This window comes from Sardina pilchardus, chromosome 5, assembly GCF_963854185.1.
Source record: "Sardina pilchardus chromosome 5, fSarPil1.1, whole genome shotgun sequence".
In the NCBI taxonomy this organism is placed as follows: Eukaryota; Metazoa; Chordata; class Actinopteri; order Clupeiformes; family Clupeidae; genus Sardina; species Sardina pilchardus.
Window position 1 is genome coordinate 27,130,607 of NC_084998.1, and position 13,331 is coordinate 27,143,937.

A 13,331-nucleotide genomic window follows, 5' to 3' on the forward strand; every position below is an offset into this window, starting at 1 on the left:
CCCCTCCTTTTCTCTATTTACACCACTTCTTTAGGTGGGATTATTCGCTCTCATGGATTTGAATATCATTGCTATGCGGACGACACTCAACTTTTCCTATCCTTCCCACCTGAGGACTCTAGTGTTTCCCATCGGATCTCTGCATGCCTGAAGGACATTTCAATCTGGATGAAGGATCAGCACCTTCAGCTTAATCTTTCCAAAACTGAGCTCTTGGTGTTTCCAGCAAAAACAGCTATTCCCCAACAGATCAATATCCAGCTTGATTCATCCTCACTGACTCCAACCAGATCGGCACGTAACTTGGGTGTCATAATTGATGACCAACTTACTTTCTCTGAGCATGTTGCCTCAATTGCAAAGTCATGTCGGTATACCCTGTACAACATTAGGAAGATCAGACCTTATCTGACACAAGATTCCACTCAGCTTCTTGTACAGGCAATGGTTATCTCCAAGCTGGACTACTGTAATTCTCTGTTAGCTGGCCTACCTGCTTGTGTTTTAAGACCACTACAGTTGATTCAGAATGCTGCAGCACGACTGGTCTTCAATCAGCCAAAGAGGACACATGTAACCCCTCTCCTAGTTACTCTCCACTGGCTCCCTATAGTAGCCAGAATTAAATTTAAATCTCTCACTCTGGCCTATAGGACACTGACTGGATCTGCTCCCAGCTACTTCAGTTCTTTAATCACGATGTACATTCCCAACCGCCCATTGCGATCTTCTGAGGAGCGTCTGTTATGTCGACCAACCATACATGCTAGGTCAAATTGTAGATCCTATTCTTCAGTGGTTCCGTGTTGGTGGAATGAGTTGCCCAGTGCTCTCCGTTCCAGCAACAGCTTTGGATCTTTTAAGAGGGGTCTTAAGGCATATTTATTTAATATGCACTTAGTCCTTTGAGTTTGTGATGTGTTATGGTTTGTATAATAGTATTGTTTTGTTATAATTTGTCTATTGATAGAATTTGAAATTTATTTTGCTATTGTCCTTAAATTTAGCCATACCATGCTTTAGTTATTATTATTATTATATATAATTAACTGAGTGACTTATTTGATTGCTATTCTCATTTCACTGTTTTATTTCTCATTAGGTTAGTGCTTAAAATTATTGTTTTACTGATAATATTACTATTCTCCCTAGTTTGTAATTGTTCACTGTTAATTTAATTAGTATTGTTATTTATTTGTATGTCGCTTTGGACAAAGGCGTCTGCTAAATAACCATAGCCATAGCCATAGCCATAGCCATAGCCAATATAAAAAATGAATAAAACTAAATGCATCATCAGCTGGTAACAATGACGTGTTTACGGAAGTGATGCGGAGACGTAAAGGACGAGACCCCAGCTCGCAGTTCACTCGAAGATGTCAACGTCAGCTTGGACGCTGGGTCCTCAAACTCCAGGAGAAAATAGGAGGTGAGATGGAACTTTTTCCAACCAGTTCTCTTAATTGTGTTATCTAAACCGATATTAGTTTATGACTGAGGCAAAACGCGGCCTGGCCTTTTTTGTCTTTCACATTTGCTTGTTTTGACGCGATGATGCTGGAATGTAACAGTTATCGTTGAAGTGGTGATACTCAGCTAACGGGGCTATCTGCTCTTGCAAGCTAACACCACTTATTTTATTAACAGTGGGCCAACTTTAAAACTGTGACCATGTTCAATAACAATACAGTGATTAAACTCGTTTCGAACATTTGAATACGGTTGTTGTTGAAATACAACACTAACGGCTTGTTGATTTTGCAGGCATAACGTTAGCTATTTAGTTGAATATTTAGCTAGCTTAGCGGCAGTGTTGTCAGTTTTGCAGATGAATTTGTGTAACGTCAGCAGCAGAAGCGTTATTTGTAAGACCGCTAACTGTAAACTGCTAATTTCATAAACGCAACCGCACTGAGTGAAATGGCAACTTTTGGTCGTAACGTAGAACGAAGGTTCGTCTGGGTACACACAGGCTAGTTACCTTAGTCAGTGCAGCAACAAAGTGTGACTTTTTGATGTACAATTAAACATACCAGACCTGTGTGAAAGGTTAATGTGAAAGACAATGTTTGCTAGATTTGGTTTTTGGGTGCAAAAAGGTTGGTGAAGACTTATGTTAACGTTACGTGGCAAGTAGCAGTAAAATAGTATTTGTTCCTCCTCCTTTGTTTGCTCAGAATTTAATAGACAAAAGACAATTCTCCGGTTTCACATCCTGTAGCAGGTATGGGAACGGGTGGGCCATGCCTACTATGAAGTTTTGTGAACCGCCAGTTGAAAGGTTACATGCTTGTCGTTATCACTATTGTTATATGATGTATGTAAGAGGTCCAATGGGTAGCAGAATTAAAAAAAAAAAAAAAGTGTGTGTGTGTGTGTGTGTGTGTGTGTGTGTGTGTGTGTGTGTGTGTGTGTGTGTGTGTGTGTGTGTGTGTGTGTGTGTGTGGGGTGACATGGAGGGTGTGGAGTGAACCCTGCCTGGCCATGCCGGCAAATTTGGATTTCGCCCGGCAGTGCAGGCTGGAAACCTGCCCATCTATCTCCCCTGCTTCCTGTCCACAACCTTTGGGTCCAATCACAAACTAGCTTATCCAAAAGATGCACCTTTCGTTGATCACGCCTCTTATGCAGTAGAAATAAAGTGCAGACTCCCCAGGCTAATGTTCAATCTTAAAAGATTGAGCTTAGTATGGTGTGTGTGTGTGTGTGTGTGTGCACTGTGTGGTGACGTGGAGGTGTGTGGGACAGGAAATGTTCAGCAGGCTAGTAGCAGATCACTGATTAACTGTCAACTCTGAGGGCAAAGACACGGAGGTTTGATTCTGAAGAAATACCCTAAATGCAACCTATCCCTCCTGGATGTCTGTTTGGCATGGAGTCAGCTCTTTGCCGATTGTGAAAACAATGTAAAATATTAAAACTCCTGTATATAATATGAAATGTCCTGTACCTAGACCTCAAAAACAATTGTATAGGGAAGAAAGTGTGCCCATGTGTAACTGGAGAAGGAAGTGAAAGAATCCTCTGTTCACAGCTCCTAGCCAGAGATGGTGTCACACTGTATCCCCCTAGCTCTTGTTCGCCGAGCAAAAGAGTGTCTATTTCCCCTAAATGAACAGGACTAGTGAGACTCTCCTCCCTGATTCTGTTATCTCCACGGAGATCCCTCACTTGCCAAAGCAGTCTGCTGTTTAGACCAAATATCATAGAGATAGCTCTGTTGCGTCATTGGCATGAAGTGCGCTCTGAACCCGACAGGGCGCCATTTTGGTTAGCTCAGAGCAACCTTTCAGACACAGTCCCAATTCTGTGAGCCCACCTGAACAGCTGTTTTTGCCGTTTCCAGCTGTTTTTTGCATAGCGCTCTATCTATGATTTTATCTATGGTTTAGGCGTCTCTCTGTTGAGATTCTAGAATGACTGGAGCTCCACTCTCCCTCTTGTCCCTTTTGCACTCCGTCACACACTCCAGCAGTCACAGGTCGCATTGGTGGGATTAGACACACTGTTGTGCTGTACTACACAAGCACACACAAACACACACAGACACACACCGTTTTGCTGTACTGGGTTAGACAAACTGTTGTGATATATTTCTACTCAAGCAAACACACAGACACACACACACTTGTGGTATTTGTACTGATGCAAACAGATAGTCAGACTGTTGTGGAGACGAACCTCCGTCTCAAATATTTGCTTATCCTGTTGTGATAACATATACCTCCTTGGCGGAGGTACATTTTCATTGGGGACCGGTGTCTGTCTGTCTGTTTGTTAGCAAGATAACTCAAAAAGTAATGGATGGATTTCGATGGCATTTTCAGGAAAGGTCGGACATGACCCAAGGAAGAATTACATTTTGGGAGTGATCCGTAATTCCATCGGGATTCCGGAGGCGTTTATGTATTTAGCTTAGTGATGTAATGGCATGGTATGGCCACATGGTGGCGATCTGAATAGTTTAGGTTCAAATGTATGACAACCTAGGAAGAGCAATGCAGGCGGAGGTCTGCGCTCTCTGAGTGTTTTTCTAGTTTTTATTGTAACGAACTTGTGTCTCTCATCTGATCTTGTCTTGTGGTTGCAGGTAGACTATTGCCAGACCTCAGTCGACAAGTTCAGACGAGACTCCAGAGACCAACATCCTTCCGACACGCCAGCGTTCACAAGAGGAGCTAACTATTTGGGATCCAGTTACGTTTTGGAGACGGACACTAACACAGTGTTCCGTGGACGTGTTTGTTGATGCACTGAAATACTGGATCCCGGATGCTGTCTTACTAAAGAGGAGGGGAAGCCTGTTGAGTCAAACGGACAAGAAGTTCAAGTGTTAATCATTGTCTGGACTCCTCTAACCTGACGCGGACCACTGCCCTCCTCTGGCATCACACACACACACACACACACATAGATAGATAGATAGATAGATAGATAGATACTTTATTGATCCTCAAGGGGAAATTCAGCACATAGACGGCATCCTGACTGTCAAAAGATGGATGTGTGTGAGTAACTGCAGCAGTTTCCTTCATCATTTGCCTTGATGAAGACTAGGAATACAGACTTCCTGGCTCCACAGACACCTGGCTGAGGTGCTTCCTCACCTGTCCACCAGGGGGCTCCAGTTGCTCCTGTGCTGACGATGTTCTCTGCGGTGTGCAAGGTGGCCAGGAGGGCCAAGCTCCTCTTCCTGCTGCTGCTCTCTCTGGTGCTGCTGGTCTGGATCACCGCCTTCGCCGGGAGCGACACCGTCAAGGCCATCCAGGTGAGCACCGCGCAACACACACACACACACACACACACACACACAATCAGGGCAATGCAGGTGAGCACCACGCAACACATGCAATCAGGGCAATCCAGATGAGCACCACACAACACACACACACACACACACACACAATCAGGGCCATCCAGGTGAGCACCATGCAACACGCACACAACACACAACACACACACGCAATCGGGGCAATCCAGATGAGCACCACGCAACGCACACACAATCAGGGCCATCCAGGTGGACATGACACACACACACACTCCAACACACAATCAGGGCCATCCTGGTGAGCACCGTGCAACACACACAAACACACAAACACAAGATTTTATGGACGGTAAGATTAACTTGCCGGCCATAAAACTTTTAAAAAGATAATGTCTACACAAATGTGATAACGGGATAAGTGTAAGCTGGCAAGCAAGACCCATTCACAAAGTCAACAGAGTCTGGTCTAGTGATTTGGCATTGTTTGCAAGCTAACATGGTGACGGGCGTAGACATAGCCATAACTCTGAAGACATTGGCCCAACCTAAGCAATCACATTGAATCAGATGATTACTAACGCTACCTCGTTCTTTGCCTACCTTTGCTGTAAATACATTTCTGCATTTTCCAACTGCATGTTTTAAAGTGTATTTTAGTTTTTTGGCGGGCTTCACCGGACAGTGAAGAATGACAGGAAGTGAGTGGGAGAGAGCGTAGAGGTGGGATCCGGAAAGGGGGCGGGAATCGAACCCGGGCAGCAGGTGCACGGTGCAGCTGCGCCACAGCTGGGGCCCCAACTGCATGTGTTGATGTTTGCAGGCGTTGCTAGCAGCACTACAGTTTCACAATCAGTTTCACGCCGGTCATCCCCTGACTTCACTAGCACACTCGCTTGTTCTGACTGCTGTTTTCCAAAAAGCAAAATGTGCGCAGCGTCAGGTTTTGCTTGAAGCTGTTGTGACCTAGACAGTGAGGCTCATTTAAAAACAATTGCAAAACAGTCTACCAACTTCTGTGATGTAGACAACAGTCAGCATAAACTCGGTACTGCTGCGGTTCTTGAAGTTTACAGAGAAGTAAACTTATGTCATTCACACACCACACACACACACACACACACAGAGTGTCAGGGCTAGCCAGCTGAGCACAACATGAATACTCACACCTACACACCCACCGTCAGGGCCATCCGGTTGAGCACAGCGCTCACACACCCACACTCAAACGTGACTGAACTCTTGACATGTTGGTTCACTTCTCTGCCTTTGTGCCTGTGTTCCCCAGGAGGGCCCGCGTCTGATTTGGGGGAGTGCTGGGGACCTGCGCAACATCAACTCTTTGCTTGGGGGGGGCAAACACGACCCCCCCTCCTCACAGCTACCTGCAGCCAGCGCTGAGAAACCTCCAAGGCCCCCGCTGCAGAACTGCCCAGAGCGCTCACCATTGCTGCGTGAGTGTGTGTGTGTGTGTGTGTGTGTGTGTGTGTGTGTGTGAGAGCATCGTGTCAGAGAGAGTGAATGAGTGATTGGTTGTGTGTGTGGGAATAGGACATGACATGGTAACGTGAGTAGGTGTATCACAGTGTGGTTTCGCAGCTGGTTGAGAGTAGCTCAGTATGGATCTGAAAGGGTATGTGTACCTATGAAGTGTGTTTCTCTGTGGTCTGATGTGTTTTTGTGTGTGTGTGTGTGTGTGTCCTCCACCCTACCAGGTGGCGCTATGGCCCTGTCCTTCCCGCCCTCGCTGTCCCTGTCGGACGTTGAGGAGGAGAACCGCGAGCAGCTGTCTCCGGGGGGCCAGTCGCAGCCTAGCGACTGCATCAGCAGGCAGAAGGTTGCCGTGCTGATCCCCCATAGAAACCGCGAGAAGCATCTCCTCTACCTGCTGCACTACCTGCACCCTTTCCTGCAGCGACAGCAGCTAAACTACGGCATCTACGTCATTCATCAGGTACATTTTACACACACACACACACACACACACACACACACACACACACACACACACACACACACCCTTTCCTGCAGCGACAGCAGCTACACTACGCCATCTACTTCATTCATCAGGTACATTTTACATACACACACACACACACACACACACCCTTTCCTGCAGAGGCAGCAACTACACTGCAGTATATGTCACCCATCTGATACATTACACACACACACACACACACACACACACACACACACACACAGTACTTGCCCTGTCATTCTAACAGGATAGACAGATCGGATATAGTCAGAGTGTGACGGCTCGTTCTTTGCGGCTTGAGAGTTACAGCTCTACCAGTGTTAACTATTTGGGTGTTAATACTCCACGAGGGGGACTATCGCGCCCTGTGGTCGGCCATTTTGGCCCTGAAGGGAAATATGTGTGTGCACACAGTTTGAGACTAACTCCAGAATCTCTACAGAGTGCTTCTGTTCACTGGGTGCTTGACTGGTGTCACCATCACTGAGTATGTTTCTATCATTCTATGTTGTTGTTTTTTATGTCTTTTAATTATCACTTTTTAAACACTTTTCAACTATTGCCCTTTTATGCTTTTATTAGCTATTCCTGTGTGCTTTTGTTTAAGTAAAGCACATTGAATGACCTCTGTATGAAATGTGCTATATAAATAGACTATACACACACACACACACACACACACACACACACACACACACACACACACACACACACACACACACACACACACTTTCCTAAAGAGTAGCTACACTATGGAATCTGTCATCCACCAGGTGTTTTACATACATGCACATGCCAAAGGCGTAACTTTGATCTGAACGTTGAGGTAGCTTAACACATGACTCATATATTGTGTGTGTGTGTGTCCCAGGCTGGCGATGTCACGTTTAACCGTGCAAAACTGCTGAACGTGGGCTACCTGGAGGCTCTGAAGGATCAGCCGTGGGACTGCTTCATCTTCCACGACGTGGACCTGGTGCCCGAGAACGACCTGAACCTCTACACCTGCCACGCCCAGCAACCCAAACACCTGGTGGTGGGGCGCAACGTGACGGGATACAAGTGAGTTTCACCTGTCGAGGAGGGAATTGTTTTCCTAGTTCCTTCCAGAGCCATAGAGGAGTTAGAGAGAGTTGCGGCACTCTTTGATGTCGCCGTCCCCACGATCAAAAGTTCCAAAAAACCTGCGCTGAATGGCTGACTCGCAGGAGGGTGGGATGTATTTCTGGATGCCGGAGGGTGTCATCAATTAACTCATTGACTTCTAAAGAAGAGATTGGTCGTTTGAAGTTCCAAAACTCTCATGGCGCTGCCATTTTCTTCCACTGTCTCTATGGGAGTGTTGCCACTCTGTTTTCTCTCCTGCTCTGGTTCCTTCTAGAATTCTACTCCAAAGATCTAGAGTTTCAGTGTTGTCTATACAGTCTGTGGGGGAAATCTGAGGGTATTTGTATAGATGAAGTCTGACTGTCTACAGTACAGTAATTTCCCACTTATAAGCCGCATTGTGTATAAGCCGCAGGACAGTGTTTTATGCAAGTTAAAAGAAACAAAACCATATTAACACCATATTAACTGTCCCCCTGTATTAACCTCATAGCTGAAGAAATGTTGCAAAATCAATGTTAAGCCGTGGCTAATAGTCAGGAAATTACGGGGTATCTGAGCATCTGGGGTTTTGCCATTCTCTAAATGTAGAGCGTCCCTGATGCTGTGATTTAAATGGTCAACTAGAATGTAAACAAAGATCTGGTTGATGAACACACTTCAATCACTTCAACCATTCTGTGTTAGAGCCAGCTTTCTGAACAGAAGAAAACAGGCTGTGATGAGTTGCTGAAGTTAGTGTTGCCATCCCCAGGCTGCGCTATAAGGGCTACTTTGGAGGTGTGACGGCAATGACGAAAGAGCAGTTCTCCCGTGTCAACGGCTTCTCCAACGGCTACTGGGGCTGGGGAGGGGAGGACGACGACCTCCGAATACGGTACACACACACACACACACACACACACACACACACACACACACACACACACACACACACACACACACACACACACACACAGAGTAGAGAAAGTGACACATAGCCCCACACCCAATCACACCACACATTGCCTCGAAAAAGCACATTTCTCTCATCATAGTTATGCACTCACACAGACAAATGCACACACACTATTTATGTTTTCAATTTTGAGACAATATGTTATGCAGATCTATAAATCTTTAAGAGCAGGAAGGATTACTGTTAATTTGATCATCTCCATGATGGGAAATTTAACATGACTGTTTCCCTGTTACTCCCATCCCTGCTCATTGTTGTTGTGTGTAGGCCTACTGCATTCTAGTTTGCCATTGTCTAATTGGCCAACATTAAATATGTTTTTTTTATTTTTATTTTATTGAAATATAAATTCTCAATATGATTAATCATCTGCACACTTTAGTCCCTTACTCACACAGACCTCACATGTGTACCCCTCACTCAATTAAAGTTGCTTTGGTAGCATGACTGTTGGGACATTGTATTGCCTCTGTGAAATATCAAAGATACTTTGTTAGTCTTTGGGCTTGTGATTTATAAGTGTTTTAAAACGGTTTCATATGTAAAGTATGATATATTGATAAGAATGATATTGAAAGTGGTATGTTAATATGCGGTTGCACAATACAACAGTGACTTGTTCAGGACTTGAGAAAACAAGGACTTGGATTTAGACTCGACTGAGTGATTCTGTTCTCACGGCGAAGGTCAGATATCAGATTATGGACTAAACATTTCAGATTATAAAATCAGATCTGTGACCTTAATCCACTTGTACAAACACACACACACACGTACACACACACACGTACACACACACACGTACACACACACACGTACACACACACTCACACACACTCACACACACTCATTATTCAGTTCCATGCTCCTCCACAGGGTGGAGCTGCAGAAGATGAAGATTGTGAGGCCTTCGTCTGAGGTGGCCCGATACACCATGGTGTTCCACAAGAGGGACAGTGGCAACGAGATCAACAAGGACAGGTGTGTGTGTGTGGTGTGTGTGTGTGTGTGTGTGTGTGTGTGTGTGTGTGTGTGTGTGTGTGTGTGTGTGTGTGGTGTGTGTGTGGTGTGTGTGTGGTGTGTGTGTGGTGTGTGTGTGGTGTGTGTGTGGTGTGTGTGTGGTGTGTGTGTTGTGTGTGTGTTGTGTTGTGTGTGTGTTGTGTGTGTGTGTGTGCGCACATTCATTCAGGGTATTTTATAAAAACTTAAATATATAATATATTTATAACGTTAATATAAATATGTTTATGTGTGTGTGTGTGTGTGTGTGTGTGTGTGTGTGTGTGTGTGTGTATTTGAACAGGATGTCTCTGTTGCGGCGGACTCCTCACATGTGGCGTTCAGATGGGCTCAACTCCTGTTCCTATAAAACCATCTCCATCCAGAAAGTTCCGCTCTACGTCAACATCACAGTTGAGATTGGCCATCCCTAGACGTGTGTGTGTGTGCGCGCGTGTGTGCGCGCGTGCGTGCGTGTGTGCGTGCGTGTGTGTGTGTGTGTTGCCCTGCTCTGTCAACATCACAGTTGACACTGACCATCCCTAGATTGCCGTGCGTGTGTTGGTCCAAAATAAGCTTTTCCTCCCATCCACAACCTGTGTGTGTCACAAACACTACACAGCCTCCCTCCCAGGTTTGTCCAGCTAAGAGCAACTCCTCAAATCTGTTCAGGATCAGTTGCTGCGGATGCTGCAGTGTTACTGAGGAACCTTCCTTATTCGAGGCTATCCGTTCTGATGCTGAAGATGCTTCCCTACCTGTGACTATCCGTATCTGATGCTAAAGATGCTTCCCTATCCGAGACTGTGGGTGCCTCTCAACCTCTCCTCGATGCTCGGTCCTCCAGACCAGGCTCGTTCCCACTGATCTATAACTAACACTGGATAGACTATCCCATTGTTGCCGCCCCATCATTCTTTATCTAGATCAGTGGGAACGAGGACGAAGGAAGGAAAGAGGATAGATAAAAAGACAAATGAGAGGCACCCTATCTGTCTTTAATGCTGATGATGCTTCAGCGTGGACTGAGGAACCTTCCTTATCTGAGGCCATCCGTATCTGATGCTAAAGATGCTTCCCTATCCGAGACTATCTGTCTCTGATGCTGAGGATGCTTCAGTGTGGCCTGAGGAACCTTCTTTATCCGAGGCTTTCAGTCTCTCATGCTGAGGATGCTTCAGCCTTATTGAGGAACCTTCCCTATCAGAGGCTGTCTGTATTTGATGCAGAGATTGCTTCACCGTTGACTGAGAAACGCACTTCCACAGAGGCCGCATCCTTCAGATGGGGGAATTGCTTCTGACACTACAAAATAGGGAAGATATGGAAATACATATGTTATTTAGCGGTTCTGAATTTCTGTTTCTTTTTCCTTGGATGATGTTATGTTCTTATTTCTATACGGTTGATCTGTTTAAACTGACGTCTCTTGTTGTGTGTCTGCTAAGATGGTCTGAAAGGACACATTTCAACAGTCTAATGATGGTTTTCCACTGAATGCTATCTGCTCATTTCACCTCGACTTTACTCACAGTTTTTGATTTTCTATAAGGAAGAACTGGTACCAGGTTCTATTTTTGGGCTTATCTCTGTCAAGGTTCCGAGTGAGCTGGGCCAATACCAAAGGGGAAGTGAAAGTATCGCTGGTTACTGATTGGTTTTCTGATTGGTTTTCTGAATGGTTCCTTTGTAACATTCTGAACAAGGCTGCCATTTTCAATAACTTTGCCATACTGTCAGTGCTAGTTCGACAAGCAAGCTGCCGTTATTGACAGTAACATTACATTATTATTCAAAACCGGTCTATTCGTAAATTCAGTCTGGCACTCTGACAATGGAATTAGCGAAAAGCATTCGGCCTCTCTCTACGGTCTGATTTCCTCCGTCATTACAATTGTTGTTACTGTGTGTCCCATGTTAATGACGCTTTGGTAGTTTCTTTCCGCAACGCTATCCCACCCAGTTACGTAAAAGGCAAGGAGTACATTTTCATGGTGGAGAAGGAAGCACCTGGTGAGCCAAAACTCAGTCGAGTTGAACAGGTACCTTTCAATGGAAACTGGCATAACAATGACTGGAAGGAGCTTGACACTGACAGGTTACAAGTTAACTACGTTGATTTTTTTTTTTAGTCAAGATGTGAAAGTGACTCACTCTCCCCCCTCGTGCACATGAGACACACGTCCTATGCATATACAGACACTCCAGAGTTTACATGGGTAACACACAGATATACCCCCCCATATACACTGTTGCAGAAGCGAATGTAGACTCACCCACCTCGATTTTACTGACACATAAAAGATTCTTACAGCCAAGAAGGGAATGTGTTGCCAAGCTGAGTGGCATATTTTATTTGTTTTATATGTCTGTGAATGTAAATCTGACTGGAACTCATTGTCGTCCTTATCAGAGCATTGGGACTGCATTAGTTTTATAAGCCCTGTAGGAGGCGTTTTGTACTGTGAAAAAAAAAGAACATATTGAATGTGTCAGATCAGAGCCATATAGATACACTATTATGGCTCTGTATCAGATGAGACAGGTCACCAAGGTAACTTTGGGCAGGTGTTTGTTTACAGCTAGAATCTAGAACTAGAAAAACGTAACCAGGAGAACGCATTGATCATCATCTCCATGCCAACAGGAATAGTGTAAATTCCAATGGGACTCCTAGGCTAGTCCCTCATGGCCTTCTACCCATCCGTCCCAGAGGCCATGACTGAAGGACTTCAACCAGCGGTGCCTTACTGCAGTTTAGTTCCATGTTTCAGTAGGTTCCCCCGTGTAGCTTGTTACCAAGAGGATAATGAGATGTTTTTGTTGATTATTAATGGATATTTATTTTGCCCACCAGAAGCGTTTGTCTGAAGGAGGAGTTGCCATTTAGCTACCTAGAACTCGTAATAAAGCTCTTCACGGTTTGGCCTTCTATGAAAAAGGTGGATAAGATTGTTTTTGAGCCCTGGAATCAAGATTATTCTTGTAATCATTACATTATCATAGTGAGTGTTTCTTTGAGTGAGACCTTAAAGGGAAATTCAAAACTTTTTAAAATACCTTTGACTATCCTTTTCATTGAATTGTTTTAGTCCCTTTCTTTGTGTTTTGAAAGCCTATATATGTTTGACTAGGTTTTAAATGGTTGAACAATTAGTAGGGTACAAAATTGAATAAATGGGAGTAGAGATTATGGAATGGAAAGGTCATATAGTACGATAATAATTTGACCTTTGAACAAAATCAAGGGGGTGTTTTTTAAAATGTCAATCCTAATGATTTCCTTGTTGATTAAAGCCTGTTGATTAAAATCTGTCTTTGTAAACAAGCTGTGTTGGCTGAGTGAGTTCTGGGCCTAAATCAGGACCTAGTGATGGTGAAGTTCTTTGAACCCGAACTGCATTCAAATTCACAGGCAAAGGCAAATTTTGTTTTGTTTTGTCTTTAAGTTTACTTTCATGTTCGCCTGTGCGAACATAAAAGTTTGAATAGCAAGTTTGAATGCACGTCCGCAAACA

At 44.6% G+C, this 13,331-nt stretch overlaps 1 protein-coding gene across 2 annotated transcripts; it reads left to right on the forward strand.

The window, feature by feature from the left end:
* The first annotated feature begins 1,338 nt into the window (after positions 1-1,338).
* Positions 1,339-13,132, forward strand: b4galt4 (UDP-Gal:betaGlcNAc beta 1,4- galactosyltransferase, polypeptide 4). Of its 2 annotated transcripts, none has more exons than XM_062537160.1 (8): positions 1,339-1,429; positions 4,091-4,768; positions 6,057-6,222; positions 6,484-6,722; positions 7,621-7,811; positions 8,611-8,733; positions 9,691-9,795; positions 10,118-13,132. In XM_062537160.1, the coding sequence occupies exons 2-8, from the start codon at positions 4,646-4,648 to the stop codon at positions 10,245-10,247; spliced, it is 1,077 nt and encodes a 358-aa protein (XP_062393144.1). In that variant the 5' UTR covers positions 1,339-1,429; positions 4,091-4,645; the 3' UTR covers positions 10,248-13,132. The 2 variants fall into 2 exon arrangements, with proteins under 2 accessions (XP_062393144.1, XP_062393145.1); XM_062537161.1 differs by having other exon boundaries at positions 1,370-1,429; positions 4,095-4,768.
* The last annotated feature ends 199 nt before the right edge of the window (positions 13,133-13,331 follow it).